General features: G+C 51.7%; 2 protein-coding genes and 1 long non-coding RNA gene across 5 annotated transcripts in view; 1 reads left to right on the top strand and 2 right to left on the bottom strand.

Moving 5' to 3' along the window:
* Positions 1-606: 606 nt before the first annotated feature.
* Positions 607-17,388, bottom strand: STMN3 (stathmin 3). The gene is made up of 5 exons (XM_039719525.1): positions 17,121-17,388; positions 6,729-6,824; positions 6,214-6,389; positions 5,547-5,738; positions 607-5,043 (listed from the first exon to the last, which is right to left on the bottom strand). The coding sequence occupies exons 1-5, from the start codon at positions 17,137-17,139 to the stop codon at positions 4,984-4,986; spliced, it is 543 nt and encodes a 180-aa protein (XP_039575459.1). The 5' UTR covers positions 17,140-17,388; the 3' UTR covers positions 607-4,983.
* Positions 17,389-19,329: 1,941 nt separating this feature from the next.
* Positions 19,330-20,512, bottom strand: LOC120507181. The gene is made up of 2 exons (XR_005628693.1): positions 20,375-20,512; positions 19,330-19,625 (listed from the first exon to the last, which is right to left on the bottom strand). It is a non-coding gene; the product is annotated as an uncharacterized LOC120507181 (long non-coding RNA).
* A 494-nt stretch (positions 20,513-21,006) lies between these two features.
* Positions 21,007-21,639, top strand: part of RTEL1 (regulator of telomere elongation helicase 1) — a 46,915-nt gene continuing 46,282 nt past the window's right edge. For all 3 annotated transcript variants that reach the window (XM_039719467.1, XM_039719469.1, XM_039719468.1), the window contains exon 1: positions 21,007-21,129. The gene's annotated coding sequence lies outside the window, so the exon portion shown is untranslated. The remainder of the gene's footprint in view (positions 21,130-21,639) is intronic.

The following is a 21,639-nucleotide window of genomic DNA, read 5'->3' as shown; positions in this document are numbered from 1 at the left end:
AGGGAACCTTTCCCCAGCAGCAAGGCGCTGTCCCCCACATGTCCTTGTGGATTACAAACTTCTCTGTTTTCAGTTGCAGCTTTTGGACATTTTTGTGTACCTGGCTCCAGGGATGGGATTGGGAGCGTTGCCCATCCAGGATCTCATGAGCTGGGGCCCATCTCCCTGAGGACTGCAGCCCTCCTCCCTCCCACTCTGTCCAGCTCAGGCTGGATCCTTTCTCAGGAAAAGCTCATGAAGCAAGCATTGGAGTTTTTAATAAAGAAGCTCATGTGGTTTCTAGAACTGCACTTGTATTTGTAACTGCTTTGTATCTTTTTCGATCTTCTTGTATAAAGAATTTGGACACCCTCACTCCCAGCCACAGGGGGTGGCAGCAGGACCCTCATTAAAGCATTTATTGTGTTGTCCCTCTGAGAATGGTGATAAACTGTCAATTTCTGCCTCTTTTATGCTGTATGGAAAAGCAGTCACTGAGCATTCAGAGGATTAAGGTCTATTTTGTTACATCTTTAGGTCAATTTTCTGTTTAATGCTGTTTATTGGTATTCTCACAATACAAAGAGAAGCCTTGCAACTAAAACAACCCGGAGAGAGACGGACACATACGGTTTCATACCAACTTTATTTCTTTTTTTTTTCCTTTATTTTTTTTCATGATCACTTCTTTTGCACAACAACAACCTCAAGTTGACAATGAAATGCACGTGGCAGACCAAAGGGAACCGGACAAGGCTCTGTTAGGGATGGAAAGTCTTTCCATGACACTGTGCCAGCTCCCCACCCAGCACAAGGGGTGTGACCCCGGCTGTGGCAGGAGGAGCACATCCTGCCCGGAGTGCAGCCGTGGTGCTGAGCCCAGGGCTGACAGCTCAGCCCTGTGCCCACACAGCCATCTTCCAACCCTCTCCTGCAGCCACGGGCCGGGGTGTTCCTCCTGGGGTGCACAGCTGCCTATCCCGACTCCATACTTTGGTACTTTCCATTTCAGAGCATTTTAGAGATGTGGAGGCATCGGCTCTCCCGTGGTCCCCGTGGGGAGGGAGCATCTATGTCCCCTTGTCAAAGGGTGAGGGAAGCTGAGGCACGGGGGATGCCAGGGCAGGGATGCCCAGCTGTTCCCTGCATCCCTGCACCCCGGGGACCACGGAGAACCCACACATAGGCATGGGTCAGTGTCCCTCTGCTGCTTTACTTAAAGACAACTGACTACAAAGGTGGAGTTTATTGGTCTTACTATGTCATCTCGTCCCTAGCATGGACAGTAAGAAATCTCTAGCACCGTAAACAGCCATTCCCTGACTCATTTCAAGTGGTATCAGAGTGAATGTGCATATATTGTTTCCAAGGACGCGTTTCTGTGTGCGTGTGTGCACAGCCGGGTGCACAGCCACTGCGAGGGGGCCAGGAATGCCATGGGAGGGACAGAACAAACCCCGTGAGACAGGATTGCAGAGCCAGGGCCAGAGTCACACTGGGCTAAGCTAAAGCAAGCAAGCTGAAGTTTACATTTGAAAGGGAGCAGCAATACCGACCTACCCCCGAGGTAGGATGCATGCAACTCCTCAACTCCCACCGGCCCTGGAAGGTCAACTCAAAGGAAACCCCACAACTGGTTAGAGCAAGATTTTTTAATGACTCCAAAATAATAAGACAAGGAATAGGCTCAGTCCAGAAGCAGTCAGAGGGGCCAGCATCCTTGGAAGTGCCTATTTACAGGCAGAGCTGAGCTCTGCTGTGTGGAATAACGTGGGCACAGAGCTGTAGTTTGGGCTGCGAGGCTGGTTGTGCCTTTCCTACAGCTTCACCCATCGCCCCGCTGTTGGTGCCAGCTGGGAGCTCATCTAGCTTTAGCTCCTCTTTCTTGCCCAGATCAAAGGCTCTTCTCCAGGAGGGCTCTTGGAAGGCCTATGCATGCACATAATGATGTCACCCTCCTGGCTTTCCTCCCTCACACTTGAGGTCCAGGCAGGGATGCCGTGGGTACCCTGAGGATGTTCCCCCTGCAAGGCACATTCCCATGTCCATGTGATGCTGCTAAAATGGGGTTGAAAACTGTTGGTTCTGAACTCAATTCATAAACATCTTCAGGGATCAGTGGAGATCTCAAGCCCCACAGTAAGGAAGGTGACCCCAGAACTGGGGGGGTTGCATGCCGTGTCCACATCCACGGTACATGGGAATGCTCCAGGAATGACATAGGCTGGGGCAGTAAGGATGTTAATGAGGATTCTTAATTAGTCTAATTTGAGGTATGAAGTATGCAGCTGCACACAGCCAATAGCATGAAGGGATATGGGAAGGCATGGAATAACCATGATCCTGGCCCATGGCACATGCTGCAGGTGGGGCACAGTGCTGCATGAGCTCCTGGCCACGATGGGTTTGGAGCAGTGGGTGGACACCCCTCATCCAGCCAACACCACGCAGCCAAAGCAGTCACACATTTCCCTGATCGTGCCCAGTGGCACTGGACAAGCTCCTGAACGTCCCTACTCCATCCCTGCACCAGGCAGACACGGCTCCGGGACACGTAAAGCCTCTGGCCCCACAGCTGAGGCTGTTTCCTTGGCACCACGTGTCCCAGCAGCAGCTCCCTGACATTACCAATGCACAGCTCTCCCTGCACATCCCTGCTCCTCCCTGCAGGAGCTTCTCCTGCAGTAACACGTTTTCCAGCCATATCCACCGTCCCTCACTGCACCAACCTGATGGAGGGGAGAAAAATTCATTTCCCAGTGCTCACACCTGCATGAGCACCATCTGCCAGGCCATTCTGCACTTGCCATGGGAATTTTTGCCAGGAAAAGCTATTGCAAGAATAAATCCCCACTTGAGACCTATCTGGGCTCCAGGGAGGGGGAAGAGAGGGACACAGGGCAGCACAAGGGACTGAGAGGGAAGATCCAGGCAGGAATTGAGCCTGGAGACTCAGGAGCTGTTTGGGAGGATGGCTTTGACCAGCACATGTTACAGCTCTCTTCCAGCACATGCTAAACCTGACAGATCCTCCAGCTTCCACCGGGTTGCAGGGAACCACCTGGAACCTCCACACAGGGAGGTTTAGATCAACACTAAATTATATGAACTAGAATTGAAGCATCACCTCTATTCCTCCTCTCAGCCCTTCCTTCTCCTCCCAGCACGAGGAGCAGCCGTCCCCGCTCTCACTGCCCTGCCCGCAGGACTCGGCTGCCTCCAGCTCCCAATTCCATCATTTTCCAGCTGCCCTCTGCTCCAGCCTCCCACTGGCACCCTGCCTTCACCTGGCTCAGCCTCCGACTCCTTCTGAGCCCCCAGGAGAGAGTGAAAATGGCCATTTCTCTTGTTTTCAACTCTTGCTCATGAGTACAACATTTCTGATAATAATAATCATAATAATCATAGTACTAAAAACAGTATTTACAACAAGCTCCAGGTCAGAATTACACACCAAGCAAACACTCAGCACCACAGAGAGTAGGACAGGGTTAATATCTCGCAGATACCTTCTCAGGTCCCACCAACGTGGGACACAGACATTTGACAGTTCCAACCATTTCTTACACACAAACATTTCATTTAAATTACTTTTTAAATTTTTTTTAAACTTTTTAAAATTTCTCGTCACTATATGGATGAGGTGATGCTGGCGGTGATGCCGCGCTCTACACAAATGCTTATCTAAGACAGCTGCTACTATAAACTGATCATTAGCTACTGTTAAGAAATTCAACCCTCAGTTTCCTTCTTTGCCCTAGATCTAATTTTCTTTTGTCGCTGACAGCACAGGAGCTTTCTAACAGCCCTATTTTCCCCCAGACTAGGAGGAGGGCTTTGGGAGTAAGGTAGCCCTTCCTTTTAGGAGCAGAGTCCCCTGACATCAAGCCATGGCCACGGAGGGATCTCTCCCACATCCAGCTGGGAATTCAGTGGAGATCAGAAGAGAGCCCCAGGATTTGGTCTCCAGCAATCTGCCCTGTGATGGCCCCAAAGAGCCACATCCATCACTGGAAAGAGGGATCGATTCTTCTCTTCACTAAAAGGCAGTTTCACAACCATGCACCGTCTCTGTTGGATTTGCTTTCCTAACAGAGTGGAATCTGATCTTGTGGGAGCACTGGGGAGCCCACAGAGGACTGATGGTCTCTCCCAGGACTCCCACAGAGCTGAAAATGCAATCACCACCCACAGCTCTCCCAGGCAGAGCAGCCAAGACCTCTCAGTCCCCACTCAGCTGGGGAGAGGGTGGCTCAGTGGCCAGCCAGGGCATCAGGCAATGCCCACTGTGACTGGGACTTGCTGTGATGTGGCACCTGGCACCAAGTTTTGGGTGGAGCCCCTCAGCTGCTTCCACACAGGTTCTCAAAAATCACCCAAAAGATGAGGACTGTGGTCACTGCCTACCTGGGCTGGCTCTGAAGGCAGCCAAAATATGGGGGTTCTGCACACTGCAACTCCTGAGCCATCCATCCCTCTCCTTCCTCTCTCCCACCATGGGCAAACAGGGGACTGCTCCCTATTTTACTTCACATACAGAAATTATCACTTATTTGCCATTTTCTGAAACTGATATTTGGCTCAGAGCAAACACCAAGAGGAGGAAAAGCCCCGGATAAGAAATCCGTATCTCTGTGACACTGGTGGTTGAATTTATTAATATCTTCGTTTGGTTTGGGTTTTTTACATCCGTTTAAGAAATATTTTTTTTTAAAAAAAGGACAAAACCCTCCAAAGAAGCTGTTTGATTGACTGATTGACTGATTGATTCTCTATTTGATGTGAACTAGTTGCTATTCTGCTTAGAGGTCCCTATGATCTGTGAATCCCCACAAGCACTGACGATTAGGGATGCAGAGAGAAGCGTGTAGCTGGGGGACGAACACCGGGGAGGGGGGATGGAGAACCGAATGCCGCATCTAGACAAACAAAATAAAATGTGTTGGTTGGTCGACTGGTTGGTTTGTTAACAGGAATCAGGTGCTAGATGTGTAGAAAAGCCCTTTATCCAGAGATCTCCTCCCGCTGTTCCTTGTTCCTGCGGACTTCGGCCGCGTGCAGTTCCTGCAAAGACGGGAGAAATGACACCGGGCTAACAAACCCTGCTCTTGTCATCAGTATTTTCCTCCTGCACACAGGATTTGCATCAGACATAAAAAAGAGACCAGTTTCTCATCCAAAACATCCCAATGGTGGGGGTTACACCTGCAAGGAGTGAAGGATCATCTGTGGGAGCTGGGAGGTGATGGAACCTCCAGCGAACGCGCTCCTGGATCCTCTCTCCTGCAAAACCCTTCAGCCACACGGCCCATGGTGGGTCTGACAGTGTGGCTTTGGATTTGCACTTATCAGATTGTCCAGGCTATGTTCTCCACTGACCTTGAAGGACATAACCCCCTCCTCACAATGTTCTGGAGCAGAGCTCCTCCTCAGCAACCACCACCAGGGAAACACCCTGTCCCTCACACCCATCACACTGGGACCAGACCCCATTTTCCACAAGGATCAGCACCCCCAGCACTCCCAGCACCCCCAGCCCCCAGCCCTGTCCCGGGGGTCCCACTCGCCTTCTCACGGAGCCGCTCCCTCAAGGCAGCAAGGTGTGCCTCACGGATCTCCCTGCTCAGCTCCATCTTGTAGTTGAGCTTCTCCTCGGCCAGGCGGCTGAAGTTGTTGTTCTCCTCCAGTGCCTTGTGCAGCACCTCCCGCTCGTGTTCCCGCTTCTCCGCCAGCTGCTTCAGCACCTGAGCCTCCTGGGTCTGCCAGGGATGGGGTGAGGCCACCGAGAGGCTCCTCCAGCCTTCATCTCCCCAGAGAGGCTTCCTGACTCCCTCCTCTGCTCAAACCACTCTGCCAGATCCCTCCTCCCCGTAACACAATCTTCTTGCTTGGAAATACTTTTGATGCCTTTTTCCTGCTACCATAGAATTGTCTACGTTGGAAAAGCCCTCTGAGATCACTGAGCCAAACAGTTCCCCCAGCACTGGCCAGCCCACCATTAGCCCATGTCCCCAAGTGATCACATGATGATGATGATGATGAGGATGGAGTTGAATTCCCTGCCTAAATGACACTGCAGAACCTCACTCCATTATGCCTGTGTCTCACCTGACAATTTACTGTGGAATAACAAGTTTCAGAACACTTCCCAGCTGTTTTAGATTAATCCTGCTGAGTTTTAGGGTTTGGTGCAATTAGTACCAGAAAAGTCACTGCTTCTCCAGGACATCTTACCTTCCTCCTCTCTTCTGCAGCCTCCAGCCTCCTCTGCAGCTCCTCCAGGGACAGGTCCTTCTTCTTGGGAGGGGAGGAAAGGATTGGGCTCTCAGGAGATAAATCTGAAGGGGACTTCAGGATCACTTCGAAGCTCTGGCCTGATGCCCTCTTATCCAGCTGCTTCACCTCCATATCTTTGTGGGGATAAAAAACAGTGACTCTGTGAACCTGTGCCACTCAGGAGAGTGACCTGAGGTCATCAAGTTCCTCACACAGGAATTAGGATCTTCCCATGTCCTGATCTGGGTGATTTTGTTTTATCTCCAGAATTTCTTGATTAGTGATCACCTTCATTCCCTCCATGCAAATGCAATTAATTTAATGTCATGGCATAATTACGGAAAGGTCACATTGCTGTTAAGACCTTGTATGTCACCCTTGCATGAAGCAAACAGGCTCTGACTCTGGCAAGCTCCCACATTGCCTGTGGGGGAACAATCCAAGCACTGCTGGAGAGGGAGCAGGTTACCTACCTCCGTACTGGTAGATGGTGTTGGGATGGGGCTGGGTGTGGAAACAGGAGCAGATGAGGGAGAGCAGAGACAGCTCCTTCATTTTCTCCTTGTAGGCTGAAAAATATGAAATAGCAATGAGAGAGATTCTAATAGCTTCTTTTTCGTGGAGAAATTAAGCAAGAATCCCATTTGCAGCTATCAGACTCTATGGGGGCTCTTCCATGCTGCCAGGAGATCCCACTTGCAGCTCCCAGACTCTGTGGAGACATTTCCATGCTGCCATAGTTTGCCAAAAGGTCCCCAAGGAGCATCTGATCTAGAGCAGCCTAAATTAGCTGCCAGTGTGGCAAATGTTGTGGGAACACACACAGTAGGGATTTAACACATCCAGGGGTTAAGTTTCTGTGCAGGATTTTCCCTCCAAAGGAGCTGGGACGCTGCAGCCTGTGTGGTTAAACATGTTGGGACAGTTGCCCCACCCTTTCTTTAGAAGTGGAATTTCCAGTCTCTGAGATAAATGATGCCCACTGACACCTGGAAACATTGCTCAACCCTGGAGAGTTGGGAATATTTCACAATTCAGCATTTCTGAGGTGAGGGTGAAGAGGCAGGAGGAGGTCAGCAATGTGGAGAACAAAGGGGCATTTGAGTGATGAAACTGTGCAGGGGCTCTGCTACCAGGGGAAGAGCTGGACCCCAAGTTCCAAGGTACCTCCTGCCCTGCAGCAGATCAGGGAGGATGTGAGTGGGTTCTGCCACCACTGTGGCCACACAGGCAGAGGCTGGCACAGTCTGTGACCACAATACCAGTCACAGTCTGTGACCTGTCCTTCTGTAAAGGACAGGAAACAATCCTTTCCAGCTCTGCTGCTCTGAGCCCTCCAGTTTGCTCACGGTTCCTGTGACTGGAGGATGCACCACAGCATCCAAGAGCTGCCCCAACACAGACGCAGCAATCTGCTTCTGGGGCAATCTTCAGCCGTATTTTTGGAGTTCAGCACATTTAACACAGTGAACTGTTTGCACACTGCTGACAAAGAACCTCAGAATAGAAGGAGTTGAAGCCAGTGAGGTACTCTGTCAGGCTGTCACACTCTTTATCACATCAGTGAAACCCTCACAGCATCACTCCCAGGAGTCAGGTCAGCAGCTGGGGCTCAGCAGTGGGTGTTGCTGCCTCATGGGTCCTGTGAGGCTCTGTCCTGGGCTGGCTCCTTGGGTGACACCCAGGCTCGTGGGGACAGTGTCTTCATGGCTGCATGTCCTGACAAACCAGCCCTGAGTGTCCTTGTGCTGCCCTTCCTCCTGCCACAGGCATTCTGCTGTCCTGCCCTGGCTCTGCCTCTGGGCTCCCCACACATCCTGGTGCTTCTGGCCTTGCTTTGTCCCCTCTGTCCTCAGCTCCATTTCATGCTCCAGCCAGAGGCAACTCTGCAGCTCAGCTTCCAATGCCACCTTCAGAGCAAGACCCTCCCCTGGGCCAGGACAGGGAAATCCTCAGAACTTTGTGATCTGAATAGGCATTAGATACAGAACAATTCCAAAAAAAGTAACATCGTGTCTATCACGTGCCCTTAGGAACATCTTTCAGGTATTCTCCTCTGCCTTCCCACAGCTGAGTGGGAAAATCTATGCCATTTTCATGCTTGCACTGATTTTTCCTCCTAGGTACAGAATTTCACCATAATTAGCACCCTTCTCTTGCTAAACCACCATCCCTGAAGCTCAGATCTTGACTGAACCTTTTTAGCTTGCTGCTCATTCTGATTTGAACCTCCTGCCCAGTCCTGCTGTTAAATGTAAACCAAATAGGAATAGTTTACACCAGCAGTGGCAGCCAGACATCTTTGATTTTGTTCTTAATGAAAAAAACCTCTGGAGAGCCTCTGAGAGGCCCAAAGTTGTGGCATGGAGCAGGAAGCTAATGCATCTCCTAATGTGCTGCCAAGAGCCCTGAGGAGGATCCCTGGGAATAGATGAGAGACATTATCATTTATTATCATTTAGAGATTCTCATTTAATACAAACAAACCAGTCAACAAGGTCGTTGCTCCCCCATTATGTCTGGTCCTGGGTAAACCAAGGCATGAGGCAGATGTGCCACACCCCCGACCCCCTCATTTAATTCAATTTAATTGTCTGGCAGCACTTGTTACAGAGCTCAGTGCTTTGTGTTCTGTGACTCGGGCTTCAGCACTGGCACTGCGTGCAGATGATTCCATGCTGCATTCCCTGCCTTTCAGGAGCTTTGCCGTGGTCATTTCACAGCTGCCTCCATTCCATCGGGATCTCCCCTGTCCGGCTTTCCCTGCTGCAGAGCAAACTGACCCTCCCTCTCTGGCAATTAAAACCAAGAGGAGCAAGAGGACAAAAGGCGCTGGGCTGCGGCAGGGCCGTGCCGAGCTCGGTGTCCTTCCCCTCCCGGAGCCTGCAGCCGCAATTAGCGGCACAGGACCGGGAGCTGCAGCCGCAATTAGCGGGGAGCTGCAGCCGCAATTAGCGGCACAGGACCGGGAGCTGCAGCCGCAATTAGCGGCACACAGGACCGGGAGCTGCAGCCGCAATTAGCGGGGAGCTGCAGCTGCAATTAGCGGCACAGGACCGGGAGCTGCAGCCGCAATTAGCGGCACAGGACCGGGAGCGGGGCTGGAGCTGCCGCGGCCCCGGGGAGCGGCGAGGGAGGGTCCCGAGCAGCCCCCGCTGCCCGGCGCTCCCCTCTGCCGGGGAAGCAGCGGGAGGGACTGCGGACCGAGCCCCCCGGGCCCCCGGGAGCTGCTCGGCCCGGAGCTGTCCCTTCAGGACCGCCACCGCCGCGGACCCCGGCCGGAGCTGTCCCTTCAGCACCTCGGCGGGGGCAGGCATGAAGAGGGGGAAGGACTGACTCCTGAAGAAATTATAGAGTCACAGGAGCACAGAATCGTCACAGGTCTGTTGGGATTGGAAAAGCTCTCCAAGATCATCAGGTCCAAGTGTTCCCCCAGTGCAGCCAAGCCCATGGCTAAAGCATGTCCCCAGGTGTCCACCTACATGGCTTTTAAATCTATCCAGGGATGGTGACTGCACCTGGTCCCTGGGCAACCTGTGCCAGGGCTTGACAGCCGTTTCGACGAAAACATTTTCCTAATGTCCAATCCAAACCTCCCCTAGCACAAATCGAGCCATGTCCTCTTCTCCTGTCCCTTGTTAATTGGGACAGAGCCTGACCCCCACCTGGCTGCTCCCTCCTGTCCGGGAGCTGTGAGGGTGAGAAGGTTCCCCCTGAGCCTCCTCTTCTCCAGGCTGAGCCCCCTCAGCTCCCTCAGCCTCTCTGGTGCTCAGCCCCTTCCCCAGCTCAGTTCCCTTCTCTGAACACAGTCCAAACTCTCAGTGACATTCATGCCCTGAGAATGACATGTACCCCTGAAAGCCCCACACCTGTGGGACACAGGAGCACCGCAGTGGTGGCCTTGTGCTCATGACACATCCTGTGACAAATAATTGTTTTATCAGGCTAAGACAAGGAAAGGCATTCTGTGAGGAGAGGTACATCCTCTGACTCAGTAACTAAAAGAAAGATCCATAACCTCTGGGTTGCTCTTTAGGAACCTGTGTCAGTGAATGTCAAACCTGAGATCTCCTGAAGCAAAACTTGGGCTCAATCACAGCTGCTTAAAACTCAGGGGTAAAAGATTGCCAACCTCAGCACTAGAATTTACTTCAGAAGTATCTGCACTCCCATTTGCAATAGATTTAAGGTTTTGAGGACATATTTATGTCAGTGGATAAAACCATTGAACATGTGGCTGGCCAGAATGTGACATAGCCAAGGAGTTCCTGCCCAGAAAGGATGGGACCAGTGCACAAATGAACATATTTTAAGAAAAATTAGACAGGGAATGCTGTACTTTTACTTGAGCATTTTTACTTCTGTTAACTTAGAAAAATAAATTCAGCTTGCACTGAGCAAATATTTAATTTCTGAATAAATTAATCTGATTCAGGTCCTCAGGGACTTGATACCAAAGCATTGCTTCAGTCTCAGAGGTGCAGCAAGAACTCTGCCTTGCTGGTGGGCAGAGGATTAGGACAGGCTGCTCTCTCAGGTGTGACTTACTGACATTTCACTCCTCTTTTAAGACAAACACAAATTCAGCAGCAAAATTCATTCTCATTCATTTGTCTCAGCAGCAAATTCATTCACTCTGGTATGGTCTTCATCACTGTGTCATGACATTTCACTGCTTTCATGTAAGAATTGGGGTGAAACATTGCAAATAACTGAGTTGTGTAAACCAAGAAGTGAATAAACTGTAGAAGTTAGAGAAAATATATCTGTGTCTCATCCTCTAAAGTGGAGTGAGCTCACATTTTTCTGGCTTTAGAGGAATTTGAGCAGTGATTAAGCTACAATCCATAAAGGTGCAGTCAGTTCCTCAACCTTTCTGAACATTTATGCCCCACAATCAGGCCAGGCTGATTCTGATTTGGTTGTATTCCACCCTCACCCCATGAGCCAATCAGTCTTTATTAAATTTTTTCACTAGGAGATGTCCTGAGCTTCACCAAGGCACCAGGAGGCTGAGGGTGCTCCCAGCTCTCTCTAGCTCCTTTCCTGTGCTCCCTCTAGTGCTGCAGGGAACATCCTGCATTTCCATGTCCCCACTGCTGTGCACACCATCGATCCATGTAAAGTGTTTATCTCCAAGCCAACCCCCGGAGACATTATCCAGCTGCTCCCCAAGTGCTGGTGGTGGAGAGATGGAGGAGCAGCTGGGAATGGCGTGGTGCAGGAGCAATGGGATTCATTTTCCTGCTCATGATGTGCCTGGATGGTGGGGCTTGAAAACTATTATTCATTCAAAAGTTTTGTTCCCTGTTTCCTAAATACATAAAGCTAAACTGCTGCCAGGTTTTGGGGGTGGTGTTTAATGGCATCCATTAAAACAGAGAGAGGCCATCTCAGCACAACACTGACATGGCATCAGTCACAGTGAAGCAGAGGCAGAGCAAGGTTAATTTATGTGAAATTTAAATGGATGAGACTGGATGTGCTCTGTCTGATAGCAGGGTCAGAGGAAGGTTATTACAAGAAAATAATTTGGTTTGTGAAGATAACTTTGGAGGAGTAAGAATTGCTTCCTCAATGAATATTATCTCATGTAAAAATAAGAACAGGCCAATTATAAATGTAGTCAAAGCTTAAATTGAAGGTACAGAAGACAGAGAGACAGAGAACTGAGACGTGCAGCACAGACTGCAATGCCACACAAACAACAAAAGCAACCAGAGTCCTTAACAAGCCTTGAGAGTACAGCAGGCTCTAGATATTCTCCCTGCTATGAATCCTGTTATAAAAATATTGGTCAGACCTTCAGTCGAATGCACTTCCACCTTCCTGCTCCCCAGCTTCCACAAACAAGCCAGCATCAGACCTTACAGAACCAGAAAACACTAGTGGGTTTTTGTTTGGTTTTTTGTTTGTGTTTTTTGAGGGGTTTGGAGGTTTTTTTTTGCCAGCTCAGTAGTTGTAGCCCACACTGATGGTACAGGGACACCAGGAGATCCAGGCCCAGAAGTTACCATGGGCTCATGTGGAATCATCCATGGGAACAGGCAGATGTGAGGTCTGCTCTGCCTTCTGTCAGACATCTGCTAAACTATTGCCCAGGAATGGTTTCCAATCACCCACCTCCTTCCCCCCAGGTTTTATTGGCAGCTCATGAATGTCACAAGAACCCGGGCTGTGCACAGCCAGTGCATCAGCAAATCACTGGAGCTGTAGCACTGGAACACGTGGGCTGCTCCCAGGAAAACATCCAGGGAAATCTCCTCTTGCATGGGCTCAGCAACAGAGAAGGGCCCAAGCTGTGGAGCAGAGCCCTGGCTGGGGGGTTCCTGTTGGAAGGAGAGAAGCATGGCCTGGGTTGCTTTATAAAGCAGGGGAAGGAATCAAATGGAAGCAGCTAACCCAGAGGGTTTGTGGATTTGGGGCAAACACGGGTTTGGATGGTCAGGTTTGGGTGAGACAAAGAGCTGTGAAAGAGCTGGGGAGCCGATGAGGCAGCAGCTCATGAGACAGTCAAAGACAGAGCCCAGTGCCATGATGTGTCAGGGACAGATGTGCTCTGTGACCACAGACAGACATTGGGTCACTTTGGATCTTGGTTTCCTTGCCATAACTGATGATTTTTGTATTTCCCCATTATACAGTGGTACTATTTGTATAAACAAATTCAGAGGGGCTAAGATTCTCTAGTAGGGCAATAATAATGTAGAGGTACATTGAAAAAATAAAAGGATTATTTGGAAATATGCTGAGCAGCTCTTCACCATTTGGGAGATGCTGAAGTGCCACAGCACAGGCACATGGTCTTTGGTTGGTCTCTGGCTCTTTTGTATTTTCTAAATCACAGCCCATTGGTTTAACTCCCCTCTGGAGGGGAGACTTTAATTTTTGAACCATAACTCACATCTGGAGGAGTAAAGCCCATGTCAGGAGGACAGCTGGGAGGGATTAGCCAGGCATGTTTTTCCAGTTAATTTAGGGGTATAGAAGTTTGAGTGAGTTTCAGGTCCCCCCAAGGATTGTCATGAAGAATCATAGGCCTCGTTCACTCCTCTGCTGCTCACACTGCTGTCACAATGGGCTTATCTACACCCTTCTGGTTGCCACATCAGACCACTAAATCTCAGCTTTTACTCAAAAGAAGGAAAAGGTGTTCATCTGACAAAACTGCCTTCACCAAATCTGAACCAACAATGACAGATTCCAAGAAAGGGCTCCTTTGAGATATCTGAAGCATCTTCCCAGAGTCTACATGGTGCCATTAACCAAGATATTATTCATATTTTAGAAAGAAGAAGTATTTGCTAACTATTTAGATCCCTTGTTTGGATGCACTTGTGGAAAAAAAAAAAAAAGGCTACAATAATGGGCTCTTTTGGCATGTAGAACTGAACTCCCAATAAAAGAACCCTAATTTTTTAAGGCCACATTGTCTTCTTCAACAGTCAAAGAAAAAGACAATAGTTATTTTTTGAGAGAGAGATGGAGAGTTGATAGAAAGGACTCTGCCTCTCCAGCGTGGGCAGTAGAAATGTCAGGACAGGGCAGCACCATATGGTGTCCTTCAATGCCACCCAGAAAAGGGATCAGGGGATAACCCAGAGCCACATGAAGTCCCTCAGCTCTCACATTTCAGTGCAGGACGGGAAAACCTTGGGCTCTGCCAAGGCCCATTAACCATGCCCAGCCACGAGGCCAGGAATGACAGCCCGGTGTTTCCTCCTGGCTCCACCTTCCCAGACACGCCAACGCCGGAGAAAGCCGGTGGGGATGTCACCTTCTGCATCATTTCATAATCTCACGTCTCTTTATTCGACCCAGCCGCTACGAACTGTGCGGGGAGCTCCGCAGCCCTGCAGAGCCCTGCGGGCCGGTCGGCGGAGCACAGCAGCACAAAGCTTTGTGCGGAGGCTGCGGGAGGAGCTGCGAGGGCTGTGTCCCCCAAGGGCTGTGTCCCCTCAAGGGCCGTGCTCCCCCAAGGGCCCTGCCCCTCAAGGGCTGTGCCCCCTCAAGGGCTGTGTCCCCCCAAGGGCTGTGCCCCCACAAGGGCCGTGTCCCCGCAAGGGCTGTGCCCCCTCAAGGGCTGTTTCCCCCAAGGGCTCTGTCCCCTCAAGGGCCGTGCACCCCAAGGGTTGTGCCCCCCAAGCGCTGTGTTCCCCCAAGGGCCGTGCCCCTCAAGGGTCGTGCCCCCCAAGGGCCGTGTCCCCCAAGGGCCGTGCCCCTCAAGGGTCGTGCCCCTCAAGGGTCGTGCCCCCCAAGGGCCGTGTCCCCTCAAGGGCCGTGCCCCCTCAAGGGCCGTGCCCCCCAAGCGCTGTGTCCCCTCAAGGGCCGTGCCCCCCAAGGGCCGTGCCCCTCAAGCGCTCTGTCCCCCCAAGGGCCGTGCCCCTCAAGCGCTGTGTCCCCTCAAGGGCCGTGCCCCTCAAGGGTTGTGCCTCTCAAGGGTTGTGCCCCCTCAAGGGCCGTGTCCTCCAAGGGCCCTGCCCCCCAAGCGCTGTGTCCCCCAAGGGCTGTGCCCCCCCAAGGGCCGTGCCCCTCAAGCGCTGTGCCCCCCAAGGGCCGTGCCCCCCAAGCGCTCTGTCCCCTCAAGGGCCGTGCCCCCACAAACGCCGTGCCCCCACAGGCGCTGCCCGGCGGCGGGGCCGGCTCCGCAGCTCACGGGCACTGAGCATGTGCCGCCCATCCCGCGGCTCCCGCACCGAAAACAGCCCCCGGGGCCGCCAGAAACCGCCCGAGGTGACAGGCAGAAAAGAGAGAGGGCAGCCAGGCTCGGCGGAGCAAGCCCTGCTTCTTCTCATCGCGAGGATTTGGTTGTTTGGCTGAACGAACCAAGGAAATCTTCCCGAGGGGGATGAGCCCCCGGGCGGCAGGCGCAGACTGCAGCTGCCCTCCCCCCGGCTCGGATCGGCTTTTGCTGAGAATAAAGAAGGAAATAATGAAGAAGGCAAACAAAACTCATTCCTTAATTGAAGGATTCATCGTTCTTTTTCTCCTGCCTTTCCAGGCTACTCTCCATTGCTGCTGAAGAGCGGCAGGCGATGGGGAGATGGGAGCAGCTCCTGCAAAGGCAGCTGGGCGAGGCTCAGCCCCGACCCTCCCTTGGCACACAGCACCCTATTCTCTTCCCTCCTGCCACAGCACTGCTTCCCATGACCTCCTACTCCTTGAAAATGCTTCTCTGCTTGATCTGAGTCACAAGGAAGCCCCATTTCACGCTTCTTCATGATCTTAAGTCTCTTTGACAGTAAAACTGCATCTTTGGGAGAACGAGATGTGCTGTGGGCATGCAGTGGGTTGGGAGGGTGAGAATGCACCAACTGGAGATCGCATGTTCTGCCTACGTGTGCTTCATCCACCACCTCGTCCATCTCAAGTTCGATGCAACCTTGGTTTGGAGGGCTGGTAAGTCTGAGCCTTCCCTCCCACCCCCACTGTGCAAACGAGGTCCAATCCTGCTGGGTAGGGAAGGCAGGAGATGGGTGGCACCTCCCAAGAGTGCACTGCAGCAGACGTTCATTGAGACAGGGATACTCGCAGGAATATCTACAATAGCTGGTGTTTTTCTATCATAAACACATTTTTACAGTGCTGTTTTATGTCTTTAACTGCATGCAAAACCCACCCAGGATCAGCTGCGCCCTTACACTCCCCCCACATACACACCCCTCCATTTCTCTGTGCTTCTTCCCCCTGCATCTACTGGTCTTTTTAAAGGAGCAAGGAAAATAAAATGCATGGCAGGAAACCTCGGCAAAAGGCAGGGAAAAAAGCAAGAAGTGTTGCCTGGCCTCCTGCGGGCTGGTTCCCTGCCTGGGGGGCACAAAGCACTGCCTGTTCTTCCTTTTTGTCTGTCACTCCTGCTCAGCCCTCCAGCATCTCATTCCCCCCTCCCAAGCCCCTCTTTGTAGGCTGCAGAATTCAGAGTAATTCCAAGAAAAAAAAAATCGGTTTTCTAAAAGAAAAAGACCCTCTAAACCCACCCACTGCTCATGGTACCATTTCAAGCTTTTCTTCTCCTTCACCCACACTCCCATTTCAGCCACTTCAATCCCTCCTTCCCAGTCAGAGGGGTAAGAGGGATCTTTAGGAAGCTGGACCGAGGCAGCACAGCATCCCGGGCTGCCATCCTGAAGCCAGAGCCGAGCAGGCTCCCGGGCAGCCGCGCTGTGGCTGCCGGCACTGCTGCAGGAGGGAGGAAGGGCTCCCCTTGCAGCATCTCATTTCACCCAACGCCATCAGAGGACCGCTCCCCTCTAGCATCTTCCAACCAAGAAATGTGAGCTGTGCAAGAAATCTGGGGCTAGAAAGCCCCAAGAATAAACAAAAACCCACCCAGGTTCTTCTGGTTGGCTTTGTGGGATTTTTTAGGGCATTACTGACTCTTGCCCATGTTTTGCTCTCCACTACCCATTTAGGCAATACATGATCTTCACAAAACAAAATGTAATTTCTGATTTCCTTACATCCAGCTGCACCGTGTACATTTTTTTCTTCGGGAAAACAACAAAAAAAAAGCTCTACGACATTGCAAAAATAATATTTAATTGGCACGTAGCAGCATCTTCTAATGGCACAATGAAATGGCAGCAATATTTTAAATTGGCAAGTTTATCACACATGTATTCATATTAAAATAAAAAGCCCACCTGCTATCTTGCATCAGAGGGGTGTGTGTATGGGGGAGGAAGGGGAACAATGCTGCTATATAGCTGCCTCCTCAGCACAGAACTCCCCCGAAACCCACGGGGGGAAAAAACCAAAAAACCAAAACCCAATCCAAACCTTCATAATAATGATAAAAATTATATAAAACTTGATGATTTTAGAAGCGCATTGATGTGAAGCCCCCGAGAAGCCGCCGGTCCTACCTGAGACGGTGCTGGCCATGCTGCGGCGGAGCGGAGCGGTGCTGCAGGAGCGGGAGGGAGCGCAGGAGCTGCGGAGGTGCTGCAATGCTGCGGGGAGGGAGGACTGACTCAGCTGGAGGGGGCTGCAGCCATCCGCGGCGGGGAGAGGCTGGAGCGCCCAGAGAAAGGCGAGGGGTGGAAAGAAAAAGAAGGGTCACTAGTTCAGAATATTAATGAGCGTATCAGGCCTCCTTTCCTGGGTGGCTTTGACGGCAGATCCCTCCCAGGCAAGCCTGCCTGCCAGGAACACAGCCCCACGGCGGGGGGGGAGACACACCCAGCCGGGCGCTGGCAAAAGAGGATTTTTTTCCTCCTCTTCCTCCCTTTCTTGTCTGCTAGAGATGGGCTAAACTGATTTTTCCCTTGCTGAAAGCAGACTTAAGCAAAATAATGTCTTTTTTCTTCTTTTTTTTTCTTTCTTTTTTTTTTTTTAAACCAGCCATTCCAAGGCAGCCTCACCTGCAGAGCCAGGTCGGGGGTCTGGCTGGACTGGGCTGAGGTGTGAAACCCAAACCCCAAACCTTGCAGCAGCTTTAGGCAAACAGCAAAGGGAGGGGAGATCCCAGCAGGTTTTTAGTTGGGGTTTTTTTTGCACCAGCACTGAGGCACTAAAGGAGCTGCAGTTTGGGGAGGAAACTGCTATAAAAGTAGAGGAGAAAGAGCAGAATGGAGCCTTTCAATTTCAGTGAGAATTTTCTGGGTTTCTCCTCCACCCTAGGCATCAGGACCTCTTTTCTTACAATTTTCTGTCTGTTTGCTATAATTTCTATAATTTCCTTTTTTGGCTGTTGCCAGAGGCCAATGCTTTTGTGCTTTTAGAGCACCACACACACACTTGGGAGCAAGGAATCCTCCCAAACCCACACATCTCCTGGCACACTGCAATGCAGACACTCCCAAACAATTCCAGCTGCTGCAGAGAACCACAGGTTGTTGGAATACCTGCCAGGGCTCTGGCTTGCTCAGGGGTAGAAGCCACAGTAAATTCAGTTACAAAGACTGGAGATTTTTCTATTTTCCTAATTTTTTCCCAATCTCCCAGTGTCATAACACTGTCATAGAAGAAAAGAAAAATAGAGAAAATGTCTAACTCAGAATAAAATGAACGCTATCCACACATTTTCAAAATGTGTTTGCAAGTTTTTTTATGACCTTTAACTGCTCCCTGTTCTGTCCAAGCCTTGTTTTGTAGTTCCAACTCTCTCTACTTCCTCCTTGGATTGAATCTCCAGGACCTGACAGGTTATCTTGTGTTTCAAAACCACCTTTGCCACGATCAGAGGAAGGCAGCCATCCCAGGCACCCGACTGCCGGAGTGATTTCTCCTTCTGTTCAGGATGAACTCTGCCTTTGATGTTCCCAGCAGTCCCAAGAGGGTCTGGCTACCTCTTGCAACATTCTGGATCTTTTGGCATCAATCCAGCACATATTTTATTCCTTTTATTGAGGAGAGGCTGTGGAATGGTTTAAAGGTGCCATGGCCCTGTGTCCCACTGGAATACACTGTGAGAGAAACAGGGAGCAAATGATTTGGAGGGTCAAGGTGGAAAGCTGTGTTGTTACTTCCCAAGAGTAAATGGACTGAAAGGCTCTGGACTATCAGGAGTAAAAAGAAATCAAATAATTTGGGGGGCAAACAAAAGATTAAGAAAGATAACAAATGGCAACTCAATCCTCCTCTATCTGAAAGAGATAGATAACCTTCCTGCCAACCACAGGACTTTCACAGATGGCCCTTGTGGCTCTTTTGTCCCATTCCTGCTGCTCCTCTGGCAGCATCTGGATCTCTTCTGGAAAGAGAGATCCTGCCTGGGCACCTCTGAACAAACATGGCCATGATTCACTTTGCACCTTTGCACAGCACCAGTGTTCCCCTTGCAGCCACTTCCCCACAGAGATTAAGGACCATCTTTCACAAGGTTTTTATTTTGTACGTGGTTTTTCTTTTTCTTGAAAATGAAAAATACTTTATCCAAGATCTAAAAAGCCAGGAATGAGTGAGAAGTGGAGATGGGCTGGTTCCTCCTGGCTGGGCTGGCAGGGACAGGCTGGGCTGTCACACAGCTCTCAGTGCTGCTCAGACAATTTTGAAGTCTCTGCCCCCTCTCCAAACTCTGGTTTTGTAGGAACTCAGGGTCTACCCTAGGCAGACAAACACCAAGATGACATCCAGTGTGAGACCAACACCTTTATTTATCATTTATCCCAACAGAGACTGCAGCTTCACTAAACCTCCACAACAAGGAATGTATTTTTCTCCCGAAGCTCACAAGGCATTTCCTCTGTTGTGTGTTTAGAAGGGCAGCAGCAGGGCTGGAGGCAGCCTGCAGCCCTGGAGGTCACTGGTGCAGAGCTGCAGCCTGCAGGAGCTGCGGGTGCTGACTCACGGTGCTGCTGGACAGACACCTGCTGACTCACAGCCACTCCTGCTGGGCTGGGCAGGTGACACTGCTTCCATCAGCTGCACTGAAATAAGGCAAAATAATCTCCTTTGATACACTACTGATATCGTTCTTCCGTGTGGAAATATGTATTTACAGGAAGTAACAACAACGGAGTATTCCATGTATTTATGAGGAGTTTAATTTTTTTTTTTCTCCCCTAAAGTTCATCCCACAGTCTCACTTCACAGTCTTTACAAACCAATTTCTTTTGCAGCTTCATCACACGTGACTGGTATCACAGTAAAGAGTTCACAGTCAGAAACATGAGCAAAAGCAGATGTTAAATTTTATGTGGAGCACACGAGGTTCCACAGGAATAACTCAGTGTTCTCCAGCTCATTCCCTGCAATTAAAGGAGTTTATGATCCAGGGAAGTTCAGCTCGAGGAATTTAAAAACAGCACCACTCATGAGCTCCCCTGACCTGACACCATGACACAGGAGGTACCACGAGCTTGGGAACAGAACAGACCACACAATGCTTAACTTACATGGTTTAAGCTTTGCTCCTTTTAACATCAGATCTGTTCTGCACACAAACAAGCTGTGCAGCTGGCCAGGAGTAAAGCATTTTAAAGCTACAATGAAAGAAGCCACATCCTGTTCTACATCTATGCAGCCACAGCATGAGACACAGCAATAAACCACAGAGATGAGTACAAAGTATCTCCTTCCTGCCTTCTCTATCATCTAGCTGCATGAAACGCAGTTTTACACAATTTGGGGACACAAGTAAGCCATGCCTATGCATTTATTAAAACCAGATTCTTACAAAACTGGGCAATCCATCAGTCCAGAGCAGTCCACCACAGCCACACGGCCTGAGCACCTGGGATGCCAGAGCCGGTGCTGGATGTGCCTGGATGCGCTGGCAGGGACTGGAGGCTGGGAGCACCGTGCTGCAGACAAGCCGGGAACAAAGGCGCGGCACGCTCACCCCTAACAAAAGAGACCCGTCAGAATTCATTACCTCCCTACCGCAGGAGCGCAGCACAAACCCACAGAGCCCTCCCACCTCCAACGCCGAGGGTTTCCCAAGGAACGCCCGAGGGGAGCGGGGCCCGGCACAAAGCGCAGCGCGGCCCGGGCACAACTCTGCCAGGGCACCGCTCCCGAGCCGCTCCCGAGAGGACAAACGCCACTCCCGGGGGCCCTGCAGGGCTGGGAGGCTTTGGAAACGCAGCTTTCCGCGAGCGAACAGCCGACACTCCGCCTCTGCGGGCCCAGGCTCGGCCTCCGCCCCGGGGGAAGGGGCTGCGGAACCGCCCGGCCGAACCACAGGGCCTGGCTGGGCGGCGGAACCGCCTTCCCGCAGGCCTGGCAGCGCTCAAACCCCAGCGGGATTGTGCCGCTCCTGCCCGGGGCCCCTCAGGAGCCGCCACCACTCCCGCTCGCTCCCCGACACCCCGGGCCGGCTCCGCCGGGATCCCCGGGCCGGGCCCGCCATGGCCGCCGCCTTCCCGGCCGTTACCGGGGCAACGCCGCCGCTGTCGCGAGAGCGCGCGCGGGAAGTGACGCGCCGAGCGGGTGAGTGTGGCGCGTGACAGCGGCGCGGGGATTCCGAACGGAGCGGGCGGCGGTGAGGGAGCGCCGGGACACCGGGACACCGGGACAGGGGGACACACGGGGACGGGGGGCACGGGAACCTCGGAGCACAGGCGTCTGGGACCGCGGGGCTGAGGGGATACAGGAACACAGCGGTACAGGGACATGGGAACCCCGGAGCACAGGGATCCCCCGCCGGGACCGCGGGGCTGAGGGGACACGGGGACACAGCGATATGGGGACATGGGAACACAGGAGCATGGGAACACAGCAATATGGAGACAGGGGGACATGGGAGCCCTGGGGCACAGGGATCTGGGACCATGGGGCTGAGGGGACACGGGGACAGAGCGACACGGGGACACAGGAACACAGCAGTATGGGGACATGTGGGAACATGGGGACACGGGATCACAGCAGTGTGGAGACATGGGACATGGGAACCCAGGAGCACAGGGATCTGGGACTGCTGGGACACCCGGGCTGAGGGGA

The sequence above is a fragment of the Passer montanus genome, unplaced genomic scaffold (assembly GCF_014805655.1).
Source record: "Passer montanus isolate IOZ18808 unplaced genomic scaffold, ASM1480565v1 scaffold41, whole genome shotgun sequence".
NCBI classification, from domain to species: Eukaryota; Metazoa; Chordata; class Aves; order Passeriformes; family Passeridae; genus Passer; species Passer montanus.
This window is presented reverse-complemented; position numbering and strand designations above follow the sequence as displayed.

Coding starts and splice junctions, on each gene's coding strand:
- STMN3 (XM_039719525.1), bottom strand. Junction 5,739..6,213: donor CTGCAGAAGAGAGGAGGAAG/GTAAGATGTCCT, acceptor CATCCCTGGCAG/ACCCAGGAGGCTCAGGTGCT. Junction 5,044..5,546: donor GGGAGCGGCTCCGTGAGAAG/GCGAGTGGGACC, acceptor CCGTCTTTGCAG/GAACTGCACGCGGCCGAAGT.